Source organism: Cololabis saira, chromosome 4, assembly GCF_033807715.1.
Source record: "Cololabis saira isolate AMF1-May2022 chromosome 4, fColSai1.1, whole genome shotgun sequence".
NCBI classification, from domain to species: domain Eukaryota; kingdom Metazoa; phylum Chordata; class Actinopteri; order Beloniformes; family Belonidae; genus Cololabis; species Cololabis saira.
The window spans coordinates 13,250,312-13,278,242 of NC_084590.1; the positions used below are offsets into that span (position 1 = coordinate 13,250,312).

The window sequence follows — 27,931 nt, forward strand, 5'->3', positions numbered from 1 at the left end:
AAGTACATTTATTGATTTTTGAATTTTATTCCCCAAAACAGAACAAAATCTTCTTGGATTATTCCTTGAGTCCGGTGATCAACGCTCAGATAATTTTGACCAGCAAAACATCATAACATTACAACAACTCTCCACATCAGCGTTGACCACAGCGGAGCCAAAATCAAGAAGATGACACTTGTAAGGGCCGGTTGTGGGGCTCCACTGGTTGCTGAGCTCCTGTCTCTCGGCTTCTTCTGCTGGCCAGAGGTCAGATGGCAGCGTCTCATGTTTCCAGCTGCGTCCCACACCAGGATCTCTGCCTGAGTGGAGCAGCAGCTGGATGTGTACATCCCCCACAGTGGCTCAGATGAACCCAATACCAACTCAGAAACATTCAAAGGGGGGTCTCCTCTCTGCAGTCTGGCTCTGTGGTGGTGATGGTGGTGCTGACGGTGGTCTTCGTCACTTGTTTTGTTCTGATGTGCATGCGGCTGCTCGTGGCCAGGTGGAGGGCTGTGAAGTAGCGACAGAGTCCCCTCCCCCTGGTGCAGCTGAAGGGCAGCGAGGCCAGAGCGACCGTTGTCTGACACGACCAGAGACACGCTCCAGCTGGACCCGTCGCATGCAGCGGGACAGTCGGACTGCAGTCGTGCAGCAGAGCAGGATGGTGGGGAGGTGTCGCCATCCTGCAGGTGACGAGGAACAGAAAGGATCAGTGACTTCTGCATTCAAAGGTTCACACAATGTAACGAACGCACACATAAGCATTGTTTTCTGTGTGAATTGATTTATTTTACTTTAATATCCATTTATATTTTGATTATTGTGTGCATACTTTGGGGAGAATCGGTTAATTAATAACGCAATCTGACCACGCCATCACGTGGTCACGTGATTCCTTTTGGTAGAGACGTGAGTTTTTTCATGGTCTGTTGGTGCGTGCAAGCAGTAATTGGAAGACAAGAGCTGAAATACGGAAGAAATGGACTTCTAGCAACTCCTAACATTCTGGTTGGAGGGGCACACAGTATGGACAATTGAATTAAATATTCTTCTTTATATGTGTATAATTTGTATTTTGAGAGCATTAATATTTTCTGTAATAAGTTTCAGTTAAGCAATTCATATATGGGAACATGGCGGTTTCACTGATGAATATTTGCCACTGTGTATTTTGTTTCAGTGTTCACGGTGGTCTTGGGCGTTTACAAGACAGAAAATCCTGTAATAAAACGTTTACAACCATCAGTCGGAGCGTTGCACTTTCATTAACCAGTTGGAAAAAGTTGGGAACAGCTATACACAATGATTCAAAAAGGTTTCCTCTTATGTTGTTACTCACTGGGGGGACAACCGTCAAATAGGCCACTGCATAGTTTGAGGCTGGAGAGTCAAGAGCGTGGACTGTGAGCGAAAGAGTGACAGTGGCTCCTGACTGAGCTGTAGCAGGAGTTAGGAGGTGCACCTGGCCACGGAAAGAGCCCTGTGCTACAACAGGGAACCTGAGGGACAAGAACCCAGACTTTAAATAGTTAGCATAGGCCTACATACACAATAACAAAGGATATAAAAAAACGTTTTTTATGACTATTAACCTTGAATGACTGACAAGTGATAGCTCTACCTGTGCGGCCCTCTCATGATAATGTATCCGTGGTCGTCATCAGCAGTCAGGTTAAAGAGGCGAGCTGGGCCGTGGTTCAGGACGTCAAACTCCACTGTTGTGCTGTGACCTGGTACAAGTCGGGGGACCGAAAACACCTAAACAGAAAGATGCTTAAACTAGTCAATCAACTCTTAAACTTGTGCGTAAGGTCGAAGGATAAATCATAATTTTAGGATTTGTGCAGGGGTCAAAGACGTGACGCTTACTTTTTCTGTCCGATGGAACTTTTTACCTAATAATAAACATAAAAATGAATAAAAAATATAACATGTATGTCTAATACGTTCCTTCTACATGTGCCCACTCTTATTTTATTTAAACATGTTGGTTATTGGTCATTTTCTGCCATCTGAAGTGTGAAAACATCATGTGGGGTGGCCACCTGTCATGTGGGGTAACCAACAAATGGCAATTCTGTATCAAATTCAAAATTGAATGTCTATCAGTTTTGGTTCAAATATAAATTATTGGTATAGCATGCATAAGTGGATACACCTTGTACACATTTTAAATCAGTTTTATGAATTTTAGAGTACGGTAAGTAAGAGGGTGACACTGCCATTATGGATAGAATGTATTTAAAAATGGTTTTCAAAAAATGAAAGGAAAAATGTGTCTATCTTTCTTGAACAGTTAATTTAATTACTGATACTTATTAAAATATAAATTTTGTTATGGAAATCTATTAATTTTGAGATAAATGGTCGCCCCAAATGACGGTTTAAAGGTTTAAAAACACTAAAATACCTTTGTTTGAAGTTTTCACATACATGTATGTGTACACTACATTTGAAATGTTTGGAAAATGGCCAAAAATATCTTTATTTTAAGTATTTTAAAAATGGGCTACTCAAAGGCCTTATACGTCTTTGACCCGCAAATAAATCCTTTCCTTAGCGCTGACGTAGAAGGATTACTGGTCTAATTAGAAGTGAGAGTTATAAAAACAGAACCAACATATTTCATGGATTTGCATATTTAGCTATGGGTGTCATTAGCATCATTATGAATGGTATTTTCTGGTTCCTTCTTGAGTCTCTGCTTATTTCTTACGCCTTTTACTCTTTATTCTTCCCATCACTAACTTGTTAGAAAAAGTACCAAACCATTCCCATCTGGTATCTATCTGTTCCCTTTGGGATTCACTGGTTCCACATTTCTGCCTCTCATGGCCTAGTATTGTTCAAGTTTGAGCTTTCTGAGTGCTCATACAAACGATTGAAAACTTAGTACATACAACAATATTGTCTGGAGTTGAGGGAAATGGAGCTGGGTTTATAATCAACTATAATAATCTATAATCATTAACTCACGTCTTACTTGATTGTGACACCTGTTTTGTTTATAGTCACCCTTATTTTGACCACATATTTTATGTCAGGTAATACGCAACTGCTAATTTGAGTTAAATGATTAACACATTCGGATCATTTTGAGCAGAAAAAAATTGAAATAACAACAGCTCAGGTCCTGCTTGTACATGTTTTTTGTGCCCTCTCCCTGTTGCTCGTCTGCATGTTGTAATGACCAGCCTCATTCCTGCACTGGAAAAACGACCCCCTCGAGAAGTAATGAGGGAATGACTTATCTTCTCAAACATTTGTGAAAGGAGTTGGGCCTTTACTTTAGTTAATAGTCTTATCTGAGAAAAGCTTCGTTTTGACTAACAAGGTCATTTGAAGACGGTCAAAAGTCTCACCAAGCTGCCTTACAACTGGGTGGTATTGAGGATCTCATGGATTTATTTATGTCATAATCACATAAAACGTTGGGTTGTCCAGTCAAAATAAAATTGAGGAGGTTTAACTCCATGACTGCATGGGTGGAGTTGAACTTCATTGATTTCATGAAGTTCAGCAGAGCTTGAATGATTGTTCTTTTGTTTTGGCCGATAGTTTTACTTAACATCTGCCAAACAATGAAAGAAGATGTTATGCTTTATCAAAAACTGATCCCAGTGGTTCAAATTCTGTTCTATTTCGTCCCTACTGACCGCCAGGCGGTGCTGTAAGCACTGGATATCTCCCCTCGCGCATGCGCATGTCGAGTACAATACCAACAATGTCACGTCACCCGTGACCCCTGCATGACCCCCGGAAGGGGTATATCTTCCGGGGTCAAGCATGGGATCGGCTCCTCATTCTTCTCGCATCGCGCTGAAGTACAGGACGGAAATAGAAGGCTGGTTAAAAGCTTCTTCCTTTCCTCCCTAAAACCGCCAGCCTCTGTGCAGCTTCGTGCCGTAAGGTAGGAGTAACGATCTCTGTCGTCCTCCGAGGGGCTGTGGCCACGCGGTATTTATTGGTGTTCGTTGCGGCGGCGGCGGCGTCTCCCCGCCCCGCCCCCCTGGCCCAGCTGACAGAAGGTAAGCTGTTGGCTGCGCCCGACACCTGAACATTCTGTGCAGTTATTTTTTCTGCTGAAAAAAAAAAAAAAAGGAAGACAGAAAGGGATTATTTTTTTTTCTTTGGAAAAAACAATACAAACACCTTTTTTGGTCTTTCTTACAGCCGTGGTGAAGGCCACGCCCCTCTCCCACCGGCTCATTTGTGGTGACGGCAGCGTTTCGCTCCCTCTCCCACTTTATTAATGTGACATTATTTTTTCCTTGCAGATTATTTTTTTCTTTTGAAAAAAAAAAAAGGAAAAAAAGAAGACAGAAAAGGATTATTTTTTTCTTTTGAAAAAAACAATTCAAACACCTTTTTTGGTCTTTCTTACAGCCGTGGTGAAGGCCACGCCCCCCTTCCACCGGCTCATTTGTGGTGACGGCAGCGTTTTGCTCCCTCTCCCACTTTATTAATGTGACAACATTGTTTTTTTCCTTGCAATTATTTTTTCTTAAAAAAAAAAAAAAAAAAGGAAAAGAAAAAGGAGAGGATTGTTCTCTTCCTTTTGAGTAAAGACGCCTTTTTTTGCCTTTTCTCATAGCCGTGGTGACGGCAGCGTGGCCCTCCCCTCTCCCACCTGCACATCGGTGGTGACGGCAGCGTGCTCGCTGTGGTGACGGCAGCGTTTCCGCTCCCCTCTCCCACTGACACACCCGTATTGACGGCAGCGTGGCCCTCCCCTCTCCCACCTGCATATCGGTGGTGACGGCAGCGTGCTCGCTGTGGTGACGGCAGCGTTTCCGCTCCCCTCTCCCACTGACACATCTGTGCTGACGGTAGCGTGGCCCTCCCCTCTCCCGCCTGCATATTGGTGGTGACGGCAGCGTGCTCGCTGTGGTGACGGCAGCGTTTCCGCTCCCTTCTCCCACTGACACCTACGTGGTGACGCAGCGTGTCCGCTCCTCTCTCCTGCCAGCACATCCGTGGCGACGGCAGCGTGTCCGCTCCCTCTCCCACCGGTCGCTGTGATGGAGCGTTCATGCTCAGGGTGCATGGCCGCCCTGGATCCTGCGGTTGACCAGGACCTCTGCGTGTCATGCCTGGGCCCTGAGCAGCCGGGGCCGTCGGCCAGCCTCCCCTCATCCCAGCCGCAGTCTTCTCTGAAGCGATCGGCAAAGAGAGTGGTGGGGGCCCCCAAACGACGGCGGATGACGAGCCAGCTCTCCTCAAAGGTAGATCGCTTGGCTGCCGACATGGAGCAGATGAAGGCGCTCCTCCTCAATCTGCAACCTGGTACTGGCCAGGTGGAACCTGCCATGCCAGAGTTTGCTCTGGGGTCGCCACCGCCGCTGCCAGAGGACGCCATCTCCATTGCAGCCTCGGCGAGCCACTTCAACGTGCCATCAGGGGACCCGGCCTCACAGCGCTCGGGGTTCTCCTCGCACTCATCTGCCCAGAGCTCTCGGGAGGGGACGGCTTGTTCCTCCGTGGAGAGCGTGATCCGCACTGCCCTGGCACACTTGCAGCTGGATGCACCGCGTGCGGAGGTGGCCTCTAGCGCCTTCCACAGGCGCAATCCTTCTCCGGTGGAATTCACCATTCCGCCGTCGTCAGATTTTTTGAGGGAGCTGCACTCATGCTGGAGAGATGTCACAGCCCTCTCCAGGCTGACAGCTGATGACCGCGCTCTGACGGCGATGGAGGACGCGGCAGTGGCTGGTCTCCACCACATGCCCCCCATCGAGCCCTCCATTGCAGCGCTGATAGTGGCTCCTGATGAGGCTCTGAAGCCAGATCCCAAGTGCCCCTCTACCCAGTGTAGGGTTACTGATGGGCATATTTGTAAGGCTTATGACACAGCGGCGCGCATCGGCCGGCTGGGGAACACCCTTTCTCATCTGCTACTGGCTCTCTCCACCTCCCTGCAGGGTGCACAGGTGGACGGTTCCACACGGGACTTGTGTGATGTGTCCCTACAGGCTTTTGCCTCCCAGACGAGGGAGCTGGGGCGGCTGATGTCCACCCTGGTGCACACGCGCCGTCATGTCTGGCTGGCGCAGTCACCCCTGACAGAGACTGCTCGCAGGGCTCTTCGTCAGGCACCGGCAGAACCGGGGGAGCTGTTTGGGGCAACTGCCCTGGAAGCTCTGGACCGCACCGCCCTGGCCGATGAGACCAGGCAGCGACTGGTGCACCTTCACAGGAGGGCGCCCGCTTCCAGTACACCGAGGGGTCCTTCGTCCGCCCCTGGACGTCGCCCCCAACCACCTGCCCACGGGAGCCAGCGCAGCTCCCAATGGCCCGTTGGACGGCCTGCCGGGGGCTTTCGCCCCCCTGTGCGCGGACCGCCCCGGCAGAGTCTGGGTGTTGACCTCGACCATCGCCCCCCCGGCACGTCCAGAGGCCGGGGGAGACGACGCTAGGGCCACGGGGCCGGTCGTCGGCTGCTTTTCCCGGCAGCAGCTCAGTTACTGGGCTGCCTGCTCATCGGGGCCCGGGTGGTTTCCACCCTAGCCCAGGGGTACGTATTGCAGTTCTGACACCGGCCTCCTACCTCCAGCCGGGTTGAGATGACCATCGTCAGAGACCCGGCAAACTTTCTGGCCCATCATAGCACCATCATGCCGGTGGACCCCCCGCCGCGGCCTGGGGGTTCTACTTGAGCTACTTTCTCGTCAGCAAGAGAGACGACGGACGTCGTCCCATCTTGGCCCTGAGGGACCTCGACGAATACGTGAAGGTCCTGCCCTTCCGGAGGCTTGACCACAGCAGATGCTCTGCGTTGGTCAGGAGGAAGTGGTTTGCAACTGTGGACCTACAGGGCGCTTGTTTCACGTGCCGGTCGCGGCACGTCACCGGTGGTTCCGGGGGTTCGCCTACCGGGGCCACCGTTGTCGGTTCAGGGTGCTCCTGTGCGGACCCCCCCTGTCACCGAGGATTTTTTCACCAGGTGCGTGGTGGCAACCCTTGCCCCTCTTATACCTTTGGGCCTGCTGTCGCTACGCCCCCTGCAATGTGCAGCCCTCGCCTGGATGGCAAGACGCACAGGCGCAGGCTGGTCAGGGTTTCGCAGGTGTGTGTCAATACCCTTGCACCCTGGAAAGACGGGACATTCCGGCTGAGGGGTGTGCCCTTAGATGCTGTCCCCTCCCTGCCGGGAGGCTGTCATCAGTGATCCTCCCGGGTCCGCACGCGCCGCATCAACGTGCTGGAGCTCTGGGCTCTGCACTTCACACTAACATTTTTTTTTTGCAACTCCTGTGGGGGGGGGCACGTGCCGGGTCAGTCAGACAGTGTGTCCACTGTTCCTTGATCGGCCACCAGAGGGGGCCCCGACTCTGCACAGCTGCTGCAGGTGTCCCGGGGCCTCCTAGCGTGGACAGCTCCTCGCCTGCCCGGCCTTCGGGCGATGTTCCTGCCTGGAGACAGGAACCGGGTGACGGACTTCCTCTCCCGGCGCAAGCCGCCTTTGCAGAGGGTCCCCCAGAGGGCTCACGGGCTCCTCTTGGTGGCCCCCTTCCGACCGGGGAAACGTAGTTTCCACTGCTGCGGAGGCTCTGCTGCGACACGACATGACGCCCCCCAGAGGGACCGTCTTTTCCAGCCGGGGATTCAGGTTTTGCACCCCGACCCCGTCGTTGTTGGCTCTGAGTCTGGCCGCTGCGGCGCCCGACCCATTGTTGTCAAGCTGTCCTGAACCCGTCAGGGCTGGCATCTCGAATGCCCATGTGCCTCCCACCCGCCTCTGGTATGAGTGCGAGTGGGGGAGATTCTCTGCCTGGTGTGCAGACGGGGCAGAGGACCCTGTTCTTTGCCCCGTGGCCACGATCCTGGGGTTCCTTTCGGTCCCTCCTGGATGGTGGCCGTGCTCAGTCCACTTTAAGGGTGCATGTGGCGGTCATTTCATCGCAACATGCCCTGGTTGAGAATGCCACCGTGGGGTGCCACCGGCTGGTTTCTCTTTCTCAGGGGGGCTCTGAGGCTACGCCCCCCCCACCCCCCCGAGGGGCCCAAAGGCCCCAGTTTTTGGTTCCATTCGATTTTATTTATATAGCGTCTAATACAACAGATGTTGTCTCTAGACGCTTTCCAGAGAACCAGAACATATACGTGAATATAAACCCCCGAGCAGTGTGGGACCTGCCCATGGTGCTAGGTGCCCTCTCTTCTCCACCCTTTTGGGCCCTTGGCCCGGGTGGGCCTGAAGTGGCTCTCTATGGAGATAGCTTTTCTCCTCGCCATGACATCGGCGAGTCGATGAGTTACATGCCCTGTCAGTCGGCTCAGGGGCTATGTTGTGGCCGAACGTGGCGTTCCTGCCCTAGGTCCTGCAGAGAGTGGGCCGAGCCCTTTTTGTGCCCCGTACGGGCCCTTGCTGCTTATGCTACCGCGCCTGTGCGACGGTCGGAGCAGCTTGTTCTCTGCCATGGTGGCCCCAACAGGGGGCGTGCTGTTTCTGGACAGCGCCGTCCCACTGGGTGGTGGACACCGTCGAGCGCGCCCACAGGGCCAGTGGCCGCCCCTTACCAGTGGGGGTGAGGTGCCACTCGGCCAGAAGCGTTGCAGCTTCTTGGCTGCCCTGCAGGGGGTGCCTCTGGAGGACATCTGCACCGCGACTTCGTGGACGTCGCCAGACACGTTCTCCAGGTTTTACCGGATCAATGTCGCCACTCTCCAACCATTGGGCGTGGTTCTACTCCCGGGTCCTTCTGCCCCTGATCAGTGAGGTATGTGACCGGGATTCTATGTGACATTGTTGGTATTCGTCATCCAGTGCTTACAGCACCGCCTGGCGGTCAGTAGGGACGAAATAGAACGAAAGTTACGCCTGTAACTACGGTTCTATGAGTCCCGGATGACCGCCAGGCCTGCCGGTCACTCCGAATCCTCGTGCTCTCGCGAGAAGATTCTAGGAGCCGATCCCATGCTTGACCCCGGAAGATATACCCCTTCCGGGGGTCATGCAGGGGTCACGGGTGACGTGACATTGTTGGTATTGTACTCGACATGCGCATGCGCGAGGGGAGATATCCAGTGCTTACAGCACCGCCTGGCGGTCATCCGGGACTCATAGAACCGTAGTTACAGGCGTAACTTTCGTTCTGTTCCCTGGTTTTGCCTTATCTAAGTTACTGTTTAGAGGTTTGGGGAAAATACGTATAAAAGTTCACTGCAACCACTATTCATACTGCAGAAAAGAACCATAAGGATAATTCATAAGGCTGGTTTTTGTGAACACAATTCCTTATTCTTCAATTCTAAAATAATAAATGTTTTTGACATAGTGGAATTCCAAACCGCAAAATTCATGTATAAAGCTAGGAACAACTTATTACCATCTCACTTATGTGAGCTGTATGTGTGTATGTATGCATTGGTATGAGCAGATGCAGTTAATAGAGACAGTATAGTGTAAATAAGTATATTTATATAAATATTTATATGGGCATGTGTGTACAAATATATAGAAATATTCAACTACGTGTATGTATATATAGGTATGTGTGTGAGTATAATTACAGTATATAATAATAATAATAATAATAATAATAATAATAATAATAATAATAATAATAATAATAATAATAATAATAATAATAATAATAACAATAACAATAATAATAATAATAATAATAATAATACTGTTATTTAGCGGTGTGAGTACAGTGTGTGAGTATTTATAAATACGGGTTAAATGATTAGTGAATGGGGGTAGGATTAAATAAGTTTACACTTCTTCCTACTCCTTTTTTGCACATGTAAATTAAGATATCAAGTGTTAAAGGATGAAATACTTTGTTTTGTTGTTTTGTTTTCTTAAACTTCTCTTGAAGTGTTGTTTTTTTACATGTACAAAAATAAAATAAATCAAATCAAATCAAATCAAAATGGCAGGGCTCTTCTTCTCTTGTTCTGGACTCCTGCTTGCAGTTACCTGTATCTGAACATGAGTGGGATGCACCATCTCCGTGGAAACTCTTTCCAGCCTGTTTCCTCTGCTGTCTTGGCCGGTCAGCCGAACGCAGAAGGGAACTGTGGGAATGGAGTCCACCAAGCCCACAACCTCATCCAAAGCGTGGATTGAGGAAGAGGAGGAGAGGTTGAGCGTCACCTGCTGGAGGCTCTGTCCCTCAGCCCCGAGCAGCGTGGCATGGCTGAAGGAGACTTCCTCATCGGGGGCCAGGCCTGTAACAGCCAGCACCAGAAAAGCAGGGACACCTGAAAACAGCAGGACACCGATAAAGTCACGATTGTTTCAAAGTCATTCCCGAGTTGATGAAGTGTCTCCTCACCTGCCACAGGACTACCCTCCACTCTGGCCAGGCCTGGGTGTGTCTCATTGGTCACAGTGGCAAAGTAATAGAGGAAGTCTACACTGCTGTCACCTGGAGATCCAGAGGAAAAGTCAGCTCCTTCTTATTTTCTTGACGCAAGTGAAATACAGTTAGGTGAGATTTTTTTACCTATGACATCAAATGTGATGTGAGTGTCACTCTTGGTTTGGAGTTTCCACTGACCGGGCTGAACGGGAGGCAGCAGGCTGATACGATACAGACCCTGGAAGTGCTCCAACTCTGCAAGGGGGCCGTGCTCGCTCAGCAGGGACTGGCTGATCTCTGGGGAGAGGAAGAGCATCAACAACTATTTCCAATAACATTTTGGAAAGAGTTACGGTAACCAAATTTCTAGGTGTTATGATTGATGAAAATCTCACTTGGAAAAATCATATTGCACTCATCTCGAACAAGATTGCAAAAAATATTGGAGTAATCAGACGTATAAGGCATCTATTACCAAGAAAAATCTGTATTAATTTATATTATACTATGATTTATCCTTATATTTCATATTGCAATGTCATTTGGGCAAGTACCTTCAGGAGCAACCTCAACTGTATCTTAATCCTGCAAAAACGTTTTATCAAAATGATTACATTCTCCAATAGACTTACTAGATCCACCCCATTGTTCCAATCCCTTAGTATTCTCCCTATTTCTGCTGTAAATGTTTTTCAGATTTGTCTTTTTGTCTATCAATCCATCCACAAGCTACTTCCAACCTGTTTTCATTCTTTATTTCAATTAAATTCCCAAATTCATCACTTTAATACTAGCTCTGCAAACAATCTCCATCCCACCTTTTTCAGGACTACTTTTTCCCAATTTTCAGTTAGGTTCAGAGGTTCCTCTTTATTGGAACACCTTACCACTCAATATTAGAGAACGCTCGAGCACAAATAATTTCAAAAAACAAATCACAACTTTTTTGCTAACCCAGCTTAGAAAAACTTAACAACTAATTTCCAGAACTTCTCTGCACATCCTCATCAGATTCCTGCTTTTCTATTAATTTAGCTTATTCTCCTTAGTTGTCCTATGTTTTACATATCTCTGTAGATATTGTTTGTTTCCTTATAGGAGGACCACTCGACAAGCCCTTATGGGTTTTTTTGGTTCCTCCTACACATTTTTTTCTGTTACATTGTATTTCTTTTTTTTGTTGTTGTTTCCTTTTTTTCTACATACTGTTTGTCTGAATTTTTGGCGGTTGTATACTATATAACTAAACTAAAAACAACCAGACTTATTCTAACTTCAAACTCAGAGAGGAGAAGTTGTGATGGCCAACTAAGAGGCCTTAAGTTTTCCATAAGACACTACTGTAAGTAGAGTTGTCAGGGATGTGCTGCAGCTTCTATTCATTTGATTGATCCAGTTTGTGATGCACTTTTCAGGTATTCAAGTCAGAATCCGTGCATGAGGTTACCTGATGGACTGGTGAGGATACACTCCCTTATGCTGCCGGTGATGCGTAGGATGACCTTTGTTACCGAGCTGTCAACTCTGAAGGAATGAACAGACATCAGCTCCTGATCACTTTCCACATGGAGGAGGGTCACCTGGAAAGGAAGGAGAAAACAAAAAGTGTTAAAAAGGCCTTGATTTGAGCAGTTCTGGCCCTCTCTGCTGACCGTTCAGCTCCCCATGGAGCCGGACCAGCGAGCTCCTGCTGATAGTTGAGCCTCCCTGTGTCAGTGTGTTCATGGAAATGCAAGTATTGTTCATTTAAATTTGTAACGAATGTGTAGCATGACTGAATCATTTCAGGAGAGAAGCTATGAGACTTGCATGCAACCGTAATATGTTGTTTATACTTGATATTAGCCATGCTTGCGACCTCTAATCATTTGTGCTGAGGTTAAAAGAATTTGAAAATGTGGTGACTGCATATCACCTCCAGTTTTATGACACCTAATGGACACTGAAAAAGCAGAAGACGGACTGAATGTTCTAATTATTGTATTTATTGTATTTTGTACCTTCTTATTTCAGAGACCCCCCGTTTTTTTACTCGTTTTTTTATTACATTTTCAAACAGGAAATCTCAAAAATAGGCTTAATTTGGCAACTTTGATGCCTTTGTTCTGATTCATTTTTATAGCACAGATGTAGTCGAGGAACAGTTTCAGTAACATTAGTATCACTTACTTATTGTCTTGTGAATGTTATTTATGCTCTTATTTACAACTTTATCATCAGCTGGGACTAAAAGTAAAATTTTTGAGTGAAACTTTAAAATCTCATCCTCATCTCAGGTTAAAACGTTTTTTAATTCTAATCTAAACTGATAGAAACACGGTGGAAAAACCATGACCTCCTAAATAAAACCCAACAAAAACAAGTTACTAGCAGTTTGTTTAGCTCTGTAAGAACAGTACTTCTCTTTCAGAGAGTGTACTGATGTACCTTGTCAACAGCTGTGTTGTCCTCCACGATGGCAGAGACCCTATGGATGTCAGAGTCCGTGGTGAAAATCGTCAGTCCTCCTGACAGCGAGGATAGGGAAGAGTAGAGAGAGAAACGGTCAGGCGATAGAGGTTCCTTACTCCTCCTCTTCCTCCTCCTCCTCATCTTCATCTTCACAGTCTTGTAGTTGGGGTCTTCAGTGAGGAGAAATGTAATCTGTGGAAGTGGCAGATCAGAAAGGATGAGTGACCAGTGAACCGGAGTAAAATACCACTCGACTGCCTGCAGTCAACATACTGCTACAGTTTCTGTCAGGAAAGATACATCACTGAAGGTTAATCCCACTGAAATCTAACATGTACTTTTCATAGTAGATTTTGACTTCTTTTTAAACAATGTGAATAGTATCTAATTGTTTGTGAATTAAAAAGCAAACATTTTTCAGTTACATTTATTTATTATTGAAGCCACTCTATGTAGCATCTCCGTTTGGTCTGATCATGTCAGCTTTCAGTGTATGACCCCACAAGTGTACCTCTAGTGGGATAAAGAGCTGTTACAAGACATGCTGGAACGTCTGCACTCCTTAGCTTAGTATCTTTAATGGCTTTTTTTTGTAAAAAAATTAAAAAAAAAAATCGCTCTGCCGCCCCCATGTGGTCAGACATGGAATTGCAATGCAAAGAGATTTAAATTACCTGCAAAATCCTCTTAATTTGACTTTTTCAGTTGTAACAATTGTTTAACATGTTCATCGTGGATTTTAGGATTCAAAAGAAAAAGGAAAACAACCTTTACAGAGGAATGTTTAGTACACAATCGATACGGTGCATTGGATGAAAGATGAAAGTCCACTAAAACCAGCTGCCATGAACATAGCTCTAAATAACATGCTTTAAAAAGGAGCTGTTGTACTTTATCTCTGTGGTTTTCTGACCATCACGTCACAGAGACTGGTGTCAGCTCATGCAGAAAGGTTACAATATGTTAGATCACCATGCTTTGCCTGAATTAGTGCTGACAACCTTTTTTTAAATGTTGTTTATGGGTTTGATCAACAGCTAAATCTGAAAGTATATCACAGCACACGTCAGCAAGTTCAGAGCAGATACAGAGTTGTCTCTACAACATCAACGCCACTCTTGTTCCTTGTGGACTAGTTTTAAATGCTAAGAGGCTTTGAGGTGAAACCTACCTTGCTCTGCTTCTTGAGGGCAAGGGCCTTCACCGCATCAAACAAATGAGCATCTTTCGGGGAAGCATCAGTGAAAACAAAGATCTCAGAGAGTGGTGGACTGTGGGTGAGCGCCAGCTGAGAGGATAGAGTACGAGGGGACGTTAGCTGCTGCATGGTCAAGATGGAGACAAATCTGTTCGAGATCCATACCCCTTATCAGCCAATGATTTATTTCATTTAATTTTATTTGCTATTGAAAAAATAATATAACTGAAAACCAAAAAGCAAAGGAGGATATGAGAAAACAATATTTTTTCAGGTATTGCATTTGTTTATAACATAATTAAGAAATGAAGACAGTTGATAGGAATGACTTCTGTCACGTCTGGAAGTAAAAAAGAAAAAAATCCCTGTCAGAACTGAAGATAAATCAAAAAAACATTTTTAGTGGACTGAAAATACTATAACCTCTTGATTTTCAGGCCTATTCTGCCTGCTTGATGTCTAAAATAACTAACCTAAAATAAATGGAGTGAAACTTCACAAATATCAGGGCTGTATGTATAATCTTGGTCTCAAAAGAAAGTGTCAGAATCAAGATGTTTGTCACAGTGTCTGAGTAAATTCATCTGGAACTCAGTAGAAAATGTACATTTTTTATCTCAGCCCTTTTTTGGTATGCTGCATGTTAGTATTGGTGCTTCCTAGGGTGGGCACGGGTGGTCTGTACCCTAAAGAACCTCCCTTCGGTAAGAGGAATAACTTCCTGCTATAGTCTCAGGCAGTCCTGTCATCCTGACGTGGGAACAAATCAGGGAAAGAAGGGCACATGCTTATCAATACTCTAATAAAAAGCACCTGCTATCATCTTTATAATCCATTACTGTGTGTGGAAATCTTAGTTTTATAGGACATTATGAAGGATGACCTTGCAGATCGCAGGACAATGTTCTCTGCTGCTTCAGCTAGTACCTAAAATAAAAAGCTGCTCAGTGCATCTATTGCCTCCTCAACCCAAGTCAACATGCAGGGCACAGTTTCATAACAGATAAAGGAAGTAAATGAATTTAGTCCATTAAACTGACTTATAGACTCAAAATCTTACTTAAATTGTTCACTGCAAGCAAAGTTTTTGCTTAGTGTACCTAGAATCTTGTTTACCAGAGTAGGTCCATAGCTAAAGATGTGTTATGCAACACACACCCAAGCACGTAAATCCATACTTATTTACTACATTGATTACTTGAGTTTTTGACACTTAAATGTACCTGAATGGCAGAAAAGCACATCTCTGGTTCATCTCCTCCTCCCAGAGCCATGAGGTTCTCCAGGTACTGCATGAACTGGTTTGGGTCATCGGCCTCATATACTGGTCCAACCCCTGCAGGGCGGGGGGGAGAGATATGTTTAGACGAAAACTTTCTCAAAGATCTTAAATCTATTATGTAGTCAGATACTTGCGGTGTATTTAAAGTGACGTTCAACTTTAGTATGTTATTAAAATATTTATATCACCGGATGAATATGACTAGGAGCATGAGGCTCCTTTTAAGAAATGAGACTCTCTAGCGCCACCCTTCGCCACGACAGCCGTCGGGGGTACTGCAGCCAACAGTGAAGCCGGTGTCGTGCCAAAAAGTGATTGCCTGGCTGCTGAATCTGCCAGGCAATCAGCAGAATCTGATTTCTGCTGAATCTGATTTCTCTCCTTAAAATGGGTCTTTTTACCTGTCAAAAATTGATTGAAGGTCAAATACAGTTAATGAAAGGTTGTTTCTACCTAAATATGATTTGATCTCATTCTTGAGCTTCATAATATAAATACTAGAGCTCACAGGATTGCTTTTAACTCTTTTTAAGGACCATTAAAACACAAAATAGGCATTTTCACCTGCCAAAAATTGATTGAAGGCCAAATACAGTTAATGAAAAGTTGTTTCTGCCTAAATATGACTTGATCTCATTCTTGAGCTTTATAATCTGCAAATCTGACGTTTAAGCGCTATCGCTCAACGGGCTGCTGTGCGCGCTCCCGCGGCCAGAAATCAGAAGAAATCAGACAATCACTTTTTGGCACAACACCGGCAAGGGAGAACGGGGAGAAAGCGCATGCAGCGTCACTTGACGTCACATCCGCAGGACAGCGCGGGAAATTCAGGCCCAGAATTGCAGCACATTTTGCAGCACACAGCCTGTTCAAGTCAACGGAGCGATACACTAGAGTGCTCATTCTTTTTGGTTTGGAACGCTTCATCTGACATTATTACTAGAAAACTTAAAACGTATACGAATTTTTATCATAAATCCTGCCTCAATCCTGCCTCATGCTCCTTTAAAGTGCATTTTTAATGTAATGTCATCACATTGAAATAGGAGAAATGATATACCCTCCGGATATCCAGTAGTATTTAAGTTAGAGAACACATATATCTCTCAAAAACCTTTTCATCTGTTTACTGTTAAAAGTCCATTGTAGAGCTGTGTTCCCACAGAGGACATGGAACTACTGGGTCTTACTAAGGAGCAATACTTTATTTTGGCTGTTCACAAGAAAATTAACCACAACCGCATAAACAAAAGCAAGTATGCCATGTTTCATTTCTAAGATTTTACTCCATATAATGTATCTTCCTCTTATGTGGTGTCATTTCCTCTTAAAAAGGCATATGGGTGAGGTATGTGTGGTATAAAAAGTCCTGAAGTGCTGTAAAAGTAACTCAAAGTCACTGAGAAGCTGTTGTATGGGAAGGTATTGGACGAAGATTGGTCAGCATTTGGGATGCCAGTCGGTGTGAGAGGCGATGTCTGGGGGAATGAACAAAGAACTCCCCACGCTGGCAGGTAAACACAGGCGTGTATGGAGGATATAAGGTCATTTGGTTATAAGGATTGATTGACTTAGTGTTCTTCAGAAAAAGAAGTTTGAAAACTTGGAAATATCGGTGACGGAAAAAGACGTAGAAAGAGCTGTTATTGGGTGAAAGGTATGGTACGCCCTGGTACAGGCCCATGTCCATGTGAGCTGCATTTGATCAATATTGCTGATGACATGCACTTGAATAATTGACCATTAACAAGCGTGACCACCTCGATGAAAGCAGAAGCTTTGGCAGCTAGGTGCTCTGGAATATTCAGGGGAATGTTAACACGACGGTGATGAGGAAAGAGAGTGAAAATCATCTAGAAAAGGCTGTTTTTGTTGCTAATTAAATTTGGAAAATGTATAAGGCAATTTCTGATCAAATTACTTAACTGTGCAGAGAAGAAAACGAGTAAAAAATAATTTTTACTGATTTAAGTAAAACTTCAGTAGGAATGATAGTCTGATTTGCAGGGTTTTTGTTGGGTTTTAGTTTCCTATTCTTGCGTTTTTCTCAGTTATTCTGTTTTGGTCTTGCTCATAGTTGTCGGCAGCTGATTTTGTCAGGTTATAAGCCCCAAACGTAATTTCAAATAGTGAATAACTATGTGAAAAGACTTCAGAACAGACTTCACAATTACATAGGTAGTGCCATCTAAGCTTTTTATTCCTGTCATTGGAATGCATATAGTCAGTCAATTAAACGCAGATTATAAAGATTCTCAAAAGAGTCTGTTTGGCAGTCTGGATACTCCCTTTCTTCTGTGCCGAGTGGAGGCGGGTGGTAATGTCGAGAAGTGCATGCCTGCCGAGAAATGTATACTATCATTCACGGGAGTCTACTTAGCTAAAACTAACTGGTGTGATGCTGAGAAGTAAATCATTGCAGGGGCAGGACGAGGAGTCTAATCCGAGCTGCAGCTTAAATCAGCTCCAACTTTTGGGATCTTTTTTAAAAGACGACAAGGTGTAAAAGTTTATTAGAAATCAATGTCATTCTGTCCCCAAACATCAGCCTAAAGCAGTGCATGTTTGACTTCAGGTTAAAATATATATAATAATAATATAATATATAATATTATAATTTGTTCAAATTCGTTATTGTTCCTTCCTTCCTGATACATATGTTCATTCACGAAATGTGAGCTGATCAGATTGTGCAGAAACTTGGAGCACAGCAACATTTCAGCATTCATGAAGATGTTTATGGTTCAGAACTTTTCTGAGGTACAAACCACATCCCATTCTGCCTCTGATCGCGCGTAAAACTTGTAAGCGAACATAAACACATCTTTTAAACATGAGAATAAAATTGAAATATAACACTTTTATCTTAATCGATGAACATTTCACATGTGTCTGCTTCAGATTGTGTTCCTTAAAGTGTCAGTGGGTTATTTTTAAATGTAGACTAGAGGGAGAGAAAGTCAGTAGAGACCACAAGAGATAAACAGTCTCTAAATCATATGGTGTGTGTGTGTGTGTGTGTGTGTGTGTGTGTGTGTGTGTGTGTGTGTGTGTGTGTGTGTGTGTGTGTGTGTGTGTGTGTATGTGTGTTATAGAGACGGAGTTTATGTAACCTAATGTTAAAGGAGCATGAGGCTTCTTTTAAGAAATGAGACTCTCTAGCGCCACCCTTCACCACGACGGCCGTCGGGGGTACTGCAGCCAACAGTGAAGCCGGCACGGGAGAACGGGGAGAACGCACATGCAGCGTCATGTGACGTCACATCCGCAGCCCAGCGCGGGAAATTCGGGACCGAATTGCAGCACATTTTGCAGCACACAGCCTGTTCAAGGCAAAGGAGAGATACGCTAGAGGGCTCATTCTTTTGGGTTTGGAACGCTTCATCTGACCTTTAGAAAACTTAAAACGTATACGAATTCTTTTCATAATCTTTTCATAATCATCTTGCCACAATCCGGCCTCAAGCTCCTTTAACATTAAACCTTGTATGTGGTATCTGTCTGCTGGAAGGAAAAAGAGGCCACCCCCACTGCTGGAGCTACTCAGTTATGTGTTTTTGCTATTCAGCATTTTGCTATGTTGTATTTTCAATGTTTATTGTGTTTGTTTTGCTATATGATTTTTACCATCTTCAGCTTCAGTTTTAGTTTCAGTATAAGCTGTAGTACCGAATCGGAGTGAACATTTTAAGATCTTGATGTACTGTATTGGTCTGGTGCCTTTCAGTGGCCATTTGAATTAGTTGTCTATACAACATTTTTGTCTTTGAATTGAAGGACTTTTGTTGGACTTTTTTTGCTAACTCATTTTTCTGCATTTGGGTCCTCATCAACACAAATTGTGACAAAAATACTCTTATTTTCAACACTGAAATCTGTCCTCTGTCCTCTAAGTGCACCATCAACCCCCCGTGGATTCCCTCTATTCTTTTATAAACTCTCCTAGTACTCAAAAGTCAGATGTAAAGCCATGTGCTTGTCGACAACTGGTTTAATGCAACTCCAAAACACCGGAAAATCTACAATCTAAAGGGAGCTGAGCATTACATATGTAGGTTAAATATTTGCAGTTGTTTTGAATGTTACATTTTCATTTAGAGGCTCCTGCTTTTGATGACTGACACAGAGTCAACAGAGCTGCCAGCGTGAGTGAAACAGACCATCCAGGGAAGCAAAATCCAAACAAACCGTCAAAGAGATGGTGGAAATATCAGAGATGACCATATCAAGTATTAAAGACCTGGCAGTCCACAGAGAAGAACTACAGATCCTTTCTATTCCCAAGATCTTTTCTGTAGCAATAAAGACTTGCAGAGGGTTCATACCATTCCCACGCCTCCAGAATTCAAATGCCACGCTTCACCAATAAGCGAATTAAACAGCTGGAGCAGCAGCGGATCAATCACCACAAAGTATTTGATAGAAACTGTGACTGCGTTTACATGTAGTCAATAACCCATTTAAAACCCGAATATTGGCAATAACCCGAATTTGCACGGCCATGTAAACACCAATAACCCCTTTGAATAACCCGAATTTGCTCATATTCTGGTTTTTAAAAACCTGAATATGACCCCTGGGTTACTCCTTTTAAAACCTGAATATTGGGTCATGTAAACGCCTAACGGAATATCCCCATCAAACGGAACAGGAATTTGTTTTCTGCGCATGCTCTGTTCACAAGGAATCCTGGTCTTTTGAGTCCAGGAAGTTCTTATAAACACGGAGAAACGCAAGACCACGCCACACTTTTGGAGTGAGGAGGAGACTAATCACTTCATAAATGTAATGAAGGATATGAACATTTTGGCATTTGTAGATGGTAGAAAGTACGGGGATAGTGAGATTTAAAAGAAGGTGAGCGAAAAGTTGCGCGAAGCAGCATTTGTTTTGAATTTGGATACAGGAAGAAGAAGCAGAAATGGCGGGAAATGCGTCATCACGTTCTCCGCGCGTCACTGGTTTGATCCAGATATCCCGAATGATTAATTACCGTAAACGGAATATTCCAATTGTTTCAGTAACCGGAATATTAGCAATAACCCGAATTTTGACTGCATGTAAACGTAGTCTGTGTTGCTGTCGTCGTCCAGATGCGTCTGTGTTTCTGTGCGTAAACGTCACCTGGGTCATGGAAAGGCACGAGCAGAAAGGTGCCAGGCTGCCGGGGACTGTTGGCTCGGCTCTGGAGGATGGAGTGAGCCCTGAGACGGGCGGCGGTGATCTCCTCGAACATGCTGCCTGTGGTGTCCATAACAAACACAAGTGCGGGGACCTGCTTCACGCTGAACAGCCTGCAAAAGCAAATTTTGGGGCAACACTTCAATTTTGTAACATGGTAATTGAGTCTTTGTATATTTATACGTATTTTCTGTTGTAATAGTTGTTAAAATTTACTTGAGGAACACTTTGTGGCCCACAGTGTCTTTGAGGTCTCTCAGTACAGCCAGGGTGGCTTCCGTAGCCAAAGTGGCAGCTTCAACATGAAGGTAGTGATGAGGAGAGAAGAGCGGCGAGGTGCTGTCTTTGTTGATGCCCCCTCTGGCACTCAGATGTTGACCAGTGTCCAAAATACCTCCGTGACTACATTTACCTGGAGGAGAAACAGAGGTGTCAAAAGTATTCACATTCATTACTCAGGTAGAAGTATAGATACTAGAGTTTAAAAATACTCCTGTAGAAGTTGAAGTATCAACTCAAGTTTTTTACTCAAGTAAAAGTATAAAAGTACTGGTTTCAAAACTACTTAAAGTATAAAAGTAAAAGTAATGTAAGGGGGAAAAAAGCCATTAAGGACAAAAGCCATTGAAAATGAATGCATCTTAGTATAATGCAAATATATTAAAGAACCATATATGTGTACTATTGAGCATTAACATGTGTTTCAGAGAGCAGGAGATATGATGACTAGTTGCCTATAAGTATTGTAATGGTGCAAAAAGTCAAACTTCAGAGGCATGTTATCATTTATCCTAACCTTTATTGGAATGTTCATCCAAGTTTAGTTGCAGGAATCTGAGGGAACGGATGTAAGAACAAAACTGGACAAGAACATCTGAAACAACCACAACCAAATTCACTCTATCCGGATGGAGCAATTTAACTGGATAGTTTTTTTTTTTAGGCCGAAATGAAATAAAGTAACGAGGCTGTTTTTAAAATGTAAGGAGTAAAAAGTAAAGATAATTGTGTGAAAATGTAAGGAGTAAAAGTAAAAAGTCGTCTGAAAAATAATTACTCCAGTGAAGTATAGATAACCAAAATTTCTACTTAAGTAAGGTAACGAAGTATTTGTACTTCGTTACTTGACACCTCTGAGGAGAAATGGTGTCTTTATTGGGCTCTGCTAACTCATTGTGGAGAATAAGAATATCTCTGAATCAAAACGACGGGACTACCATGAGGTTTCGGAGGGAACGTGCTGAAGTAGCCAGTGGTGAGAAGCTGCTGGTCTTCCTGGGTGTTCGTCAGTGCTGACAGGAAGTTGTTTCGACAGGTGGCGCTGAAGCACTCCATACATGTAGGTTTGTCTTCTGCAGTCACAATGAACAGGAGTTCAGTGTCAGGTCCCAAGTCTTTCTTTCTTTTTTTTTATTGTATGCATTGTGAGCCAATCATAAATTAACTGAAACACAACTTTTATTGATATTCTAAAAGTTCAAAACCCCTGGCGTGAAGAATATCACTGGCAACAGAAAGGATGGGCACTCTTTAGAATTTACTGGTTATGATTAACTTTTACAGCACTGGTGGAAAACAGATGGCTGAAGGATCCTGGATTTTCCCTCCAAACTGCCACATTTGGACTCCTACTGTTATGCATCAAATATGTTTGCTTTGTTAAATGCAGTTGTGAAACAACCCATATTCCCACCATATCCAAATAAAGAAAGACAAAAGTGACAGTTGTAACTGTCAGTTAGCATTTGTTTGCTTTTGAGTCTATGTTTGGATAGATATTACTGCTGGTGTTGCAGTGACCTCTGAGCAGATAAAGGAGTACATATTTTTCATATTTTGTATATTTTTACACTATTTGATAACTAAATGCATAAACCACAATAAAATGCACATAAAAATAGGCTGGAGTGAGATCTGATTCTATCAGGTTTAACGTTGCTATTCAGTTGAACAACAGCTTAAGTCGTCATGGCTCATCTATGGCATCGTTTTAACGTAGGTTTAACTCAGACGATATTGAAATAAAGGGTCAGATAAGGCTTTTTGTTGTGAGGTAAATTTACCTTTAGCTACAGGGATGGCAGGTTCCTCTGGCTGCAGCAGATGAAGGTAAATGGAGCTCCGGCCCATCTCCACCCAATTACTGTGGCTGTAGAAATCCTACCGTCAGACAAAGAGCACTCATGATTATGTCAGAACGTTATGTTTAATTATTAGCATTCCCTTTATTTTATTTTACAGACTAGAATTGCTGAAAGGCTGCAAATTGTCTTCAACAACTTACATTGTGCATGTGCATGATGTTCTCTCAAAAAATTGCTTTACAGGTATTTTGTTAAATGTATTACACTGATGCATTTTTGTCTTATTTTTAGAATAAAAGTACTATCAAATCTTAATTTCAGTGTCTGAATGCACCTGCAGGGAGTGGAGTAGCTGACCCAAGCTGTAACGGGCACTCTGGTACTCTTTGGCTCGTACGGAGAGCACAGTCTGCGTCCAAAACTCCCGCAACATCCCAATGGCGCCCTCAACCCGCTCCGAGTCAAAGTGGTAGACCGGGTCGGACCTGGTGGAGCTCAGGAAGTCCATGGCTGCGTTGGAGCTCACCACGTCCGCCACAGCTCTCCAGAAGCCACGACCTAGTCTGGTCTGGGAAGGAAAAATTCACAAAGTAAAAATCCCCCCCCAAACTGGTGCGGTTTTAATACAGCGACATTCACATTTAGTCATTTCATGAATCATTTATGCTGTCTCAACCACTGACTGGAAAAATACAGTAATTTAACCCTTAGATGCACAAGTGGGGTCAAAAATGACCCCATGGGTTGGTATTTTTCAAAATCTTTAAAGTTAAAAGTTTTTATCTTTTCATTTTCCAGGTAATCCTCATAAAACATGTTTGTGACATGAGACAATTTTCATTTTTTTTAAAAGTATTCCTTATGAAATCTCCTAAAAACCTTTGATTCTTATCCACTCTGACTGTCAGTATACATTACTGTCCCACTCACACATCTGATGTCAGCAGTCTCACCACCCAGGAGGTCAATGTCAAAACAGCAACATATACGTAAGTATTATCTTCATTTATGAACTTTTTTTCCCACATTTCTGTGATAGACATTAATATTATTGTCATCAAATTAGCCTACTTTGTTGTAGGTACTAGTTGTACAACTACAAAGTAATGTTAGTACTTTAATACTAGCTGGTTTAATAAGGTACTGCATTTGTTATGTAAAGAGTAGAGCTCTTATATTTATAATTTCCTTGTGCGCCCAATAATATCTTTGTATTTACGTACATATAAATGCATAGACATTTAATTACGCAGCTTCATACATTTATAGGGTTGGGTGCCATTCAAACCTTGTCCTTTGAATGTTTTCTCATCTCAAGTATCATGACTGCCCAGCTAGGATTCCTAAGCACCTTGTCCTAAAAATGATCCCGGACGGATGGGATTAGGAAACCATCAGTGAGATTGACTGAGGATCTGACATCTCAGATGTAGAGGACCCAGACTTTTGTCCACCAGGAGATATGAGGCCGCCTCTCAACCTCCCCCACTGAACAAGATCAGTCAGAGACAGAGATAGAACTCTGATGAGTCATTTGAAGAGGAAATTACAGTAATATCTTATCCAGCAGCCGTGAGGAGCTGGCAGATCTACCTCCCAGCCAGACCAAAACACCAATCCACAATAGTCTGAGGAGTCAGTTAAGGCCTTCACCAGGGTTTAGCACCATCTCCCCAATAGATGCATGGAAGCTGTTTTATATCTGGTAATATAATAGAAGACGTGCTGCCATGCATAAACATGGCTTTTCAGGGCACCCTGAATTTTACACAGGTATTACCAGTGGATGGCGACTCTTCCTCACTCCCGACTCCCCACATGAAAAGTCGACTCAAAGGTAATCCAAACCTCCCAATCCAGTAGTCGAGTTGAGGGGGGATGAGGGGGGATGGCATCCCCCCCTGAAATAAAAACGGTCCAACTCATCCCCCCTGTAAAACTGCCATCCCCCCTTTCCATCCCTTATGTCATTTCATCAATGAATGTGGTTTTACTGCTATTTCAACATTTAGAGTCATCACCAGAAAAATAACACCAGAAAAATAACTTATTTGACAATTTTCACCTCTTTCAAGTAAATTTTCACTTGAAATAAGTAGAAAAATCTGCCAGTGGAACAAGATTTATCTTCTCATTACAAGCAAAAAAAACTTGTTCCACTTATTTCAAGTGAAAATCTACTTGAAACAGGTGAAAATTGTTTTTTTCCAGTGATGAGTCTTGTTTTAAGTGTAATGACATTTTTTTACTAAAATGAGACATTTTAACTAGAAATAAGACAAATATTCTTGTTAAGATTTTGAGTTTTTGCAGTGATCCATTTTACTTATCCTGTGAAGGACAGAGTCATATTGATAAGTTCAGAAAACTGTTTTTTATTGTTGTGTTTTGATGTATTTGATGTAAGCCCAGTGGATATTTAAACCTTACAGAAGGCTGCATTTAACTGCTGCTATGTCATTCCTGCAGAATTTCTGCAGGTGTTTTGGTCAGTGCTATTATTTGTAATATATTATATTATTTGTAATCAGCACAAATTATTTGTCCCCGTATGATAAAATCCACCACCCCCCCTGATTTCTTTTTACAACTCGACTACTGTCCCAATCTAAATCACTGAACCAATAGGAAGATGTGGAGTAACAAAAGCTGCAACCAGCCACAGTAGAAAAGCATGTCGGGCAAACATAAGAGAAAGAGGTGTAAGATGTATCTGAGACTCAAAGATCGGAAAGCCACCAACTGCTGCTGGAAATGCAGTACCCCTGTGTGCAATAGTCACACCCAGACGCAAGTATGTGACGGCTGCTCACAGTGAGAAGAGAGAAGGTGTTTGTGTGGACAGTGTTATGGTCCCCGGACGGTTCTCTGTTCAGCCTCCATAGTCAAACAGACGGATGGACACACAAACAATGGACTTTGACATTTTTGATATCTGGTTGTTTGAGGTGGATAAAACCTCTTCCAGACTCATAAAGTGTATTTATTACATCATATCATGAATTTTCAAAAATAAAAACTAAGTCAAGAAACAGTGTGTGAAGAACTAAGTACATCCTTTCTGTTTCAGTGACGGATCACCGGCAAGCTTGATCACCTGCTCTACTCAGGGGAGTTTTAACACAATGCCACGGTAGTAAGACATCAGAACTCTTTTAAGAGAAGACATTGATCGTCCAATGATCTAAGAAGGCCTTTCCCAACAATTTGCAGTCCATCATTCTCAGTGGTGGACAGCAACGGAGTAAATTTACTTGAGAACTGTACTTAAGTAGATATCCAGAGGATTTGTACTTTACTTGAGTATTAGATTTCTTTGGTACTTATTACTCTTACTTGAATACATTTCCAAGACAAATATTTTTACTTTTACTTGAGTAAATTTCTAGGAAGGCTGAAAAGTACTTGTTACTTTCAGGTCTGCTCTTTTTTCTTCTTCCCTAAAATCCTATTGGATCCTATTGCTGTTTTTGTCAAAGGAGGAGATGTATCACGTTTGTCTTGAAAGCAGAGATGTAGTTTTTTGTAAAGCAGTGGTCTTTAGGGGGATCCAGACTTAGTTGGATGGTGCAGGTTCATTTGGTTTCAGTTCATGATTGTTAATAAACTCTGCATCATCTGCTGTCCTCTTATGATCCCATTCATTTGATTTGTTTTTGGTGTTTCTGCAGGTTTTATATAACATTGTGGTTCTAAAAGCAGCACATCAGTGCAGCTGGTTTCAAACAGTTAATTCTCACAAACAAGAGTTAAAAGATCCTTAAGTTAATTTAGAAAAAATATAGTAGTTTACTGATGTGGAAAATAAGAAATTTACTCTTACTCGTACTCTTACTTTTACTTAAAGTAAATTTAAAAGCATTTACTTTTGGATACTTGAGTACCTTTAAAAGCAAGTACTTTTCTACTCTTACTCGAGTAATATTTTGACTGAGCTACTTTTACTTGTAACGGAGTAAATTTTGACCAGTAGTATTTGTACTCTTACTCAAGTACTGGGGTCGAGTACTCTGTCCACCTCTGATCATTCTACTGCAAGAACAATTGCAAATTGCAAAATCTTTGACAGATGGGACCAGAGTGGAGATGTTCGATTATAATTGTGACTTTGTAACTGGTGAAAGTGAACACAATAAATCACACCACAACTCACACTAATGGTCAAACACAGCGGTGGAGGGATGATGATATGGACTTGTTTTTCAGTCACTGGCCTGAGACGATGTAATCGAGTCAACGGTGAATTATACCAAAGTACTGTGGAGTCAGATCTGGTCCATGTGTCGGATCACTCAAACTTGTCTGAATCTGACTCGTTGTCCCACCTGTGCAGTACTAGTCCTCTACCAGAAACAGCTCACCTCTTCCTTCGCGTGGCGTCCTTGGTGCTTTCCGGTGTCCTTCAGAACCTCCAGGGTTACGTTAAGGATGGCCTCCTGGGTCATGTACTGGTGTGTGTACGAGTCCCAGGACAGCGTTAACACTCGGGACCAAAAGTTGGGGAGGAAGCCCTCGCATGGTAGAGGGAGGAGGAGACAGAAAGCTAGAATGAACAAGTGCACCTGCTTTCCACTTCCTTCCTTTCCTCTTCCCTGCGACATGATGAGGTGGAGGAACGGTTAGCCGGGCGCATCCTTTCTGGACAAAATAAAACAAGCAGTCAGTCGCATGTCACTCATAGACCCTCCTGTAGAGCTGCAGGTGAACTGAATTAGTACTTTCATAAGGAGTCTCAGAGGACAAACCTGTTTGTTTGTGTTTTCATGTCAAAACATATTTCCTGCTTGCTAAACTAAAGGATTTTAATTAAGCCAACCCCTTCTGCTGAGTGGTGATTAGTGTTAATTTGATCCTGTGATGCCAGGCCCCCATGCCTGCTTGTCAGCCATCACCCGCTCCTCACCACCACCCCTGGCTCCTGCCCTCAGATTCCTCTCAGCCCCGTCTATACAGGGGTTCCCATTGTTCTCTGTCATCTTTATTCAAGCACGAAACTTTGAGTTTGTTCTCACAGTGTCTGCATTTACGAGGGAGAGGCTGAAACAAAGCTCGAGGCCTATAAACAGCTCCTCCCTCCTCTCTGCCAGCCTCCATCCAGCATGTTGGTTTGAAATGAACGGTCAGTCTCATTAAAAGACGAGATAGCCCTCCCCATTTTTTTTCCATGTCCCATAAATGACTTAAAATAGAATGAATGGTATTAGTATTTTAACATTTTAAGCAACCGATGACTTCTCAGCACTTACTTTAAACCTTTTACCAACATGTCATAATCTTTACCATCACACCTACATAACACCTCTCCCAGCATGAACTCTTTAGCACTGACATGCTTATGGTCAGGTTGATAAAAAGATGTATTTAAAGCTCCATTTGCAATTACAGTATTAAATGAAAATCTTCATCTTACCTCAGTTCATTGTGGATGTTTCTCAGT

At 43.6% G+C, this 27,931-nt stretch overlaps 1 protein-coding gene across 3 annotated transcripts; it reads right to left on the reverse strand.

Moving 5' to 3' along the window:
* vwa7 (von Willebrand factor A domain containing 7) lies at positions 1 to 27,924 on the reverse strand. 3 transcript variants are annotated; one of them, XM_061720223.1, is made up of 17 exons: positions 27,905 to 27,924; positions 26,856 to 27,132; positions 22,829 to 23,062; positions 22,474 to 22,570; positions 21,628 to 21,762; positions 20,627 to 20,822; positions 20,354 to 20,523; positions 15,171 to 15,283; positions 13,921 to 14,037; positions 12,726 to 12,941; positions 11,746 to 11,878; positions 10,497 to 10,595; positions 10,272 to 10,364; positions 9,914 to 10,197; positions 1,607 to 1,743; positions 1,325 to 1,484; positions 1 to 668 (listed from the first exon to the last, which is right to left on the reverse strand). In XM_061720223.1, the coding sequence occupies exons 2-17, from the start codon at positions 27,093 to 27,095 to the stop codon at positions 111 to 113; spliced, it is 2,982 nt and encodes a 993-aa protein (XP_061576207.1). In that variant the 5' UTR covers positions 27,096 to 27,132; positions 27,905 to 27,924; the 3' UTR covers positions 1 to 110. The 3 variants fall into 3 exon arrangements, with proteins under 3 accessions (XP_061576207.1, XP_061576206.1, XP_061576208.1); XM_061720222.1 differs by having other exon boundaries at positions 10,443 to 10,595; XM_061720224.1 differs by lacking the exon at positions 21,628 to 21,762 and having other exon boundaries at positions 10,443 to 10,595.
* Between the last annotated feature and the right edge of the window lie 7 nt (positions 27,925 to 27,931).

What these genes read in the sequence shown, in the direction of transcription:
- vwa7 (XM_061720222.1), bottom strand. Translation starts at nt 27,095, where the DNA reads ATGTCGCAGGGAAGAGGAAAGGAAGGAAGTGGAAAGCAGGTGCACTTG. An exon ending in TGCCATCCCTGTAGCTAAAG is followed by an intron (nt 21,763 to 22,473) that starts GTAAATTTACCT and finishes TTGTGACTGCAG; the next exon opens with AAGACAAACCTACATGTATG. An exon ending in ACAACACAGCTGTTGACAAG is followed by an intron (nt 11,879 to 12,725) that starts GTACATCAGTAC and finishes CTTCCTTTCCAG; the next exon opens with GTGACCCTCCTCCATGTGGA.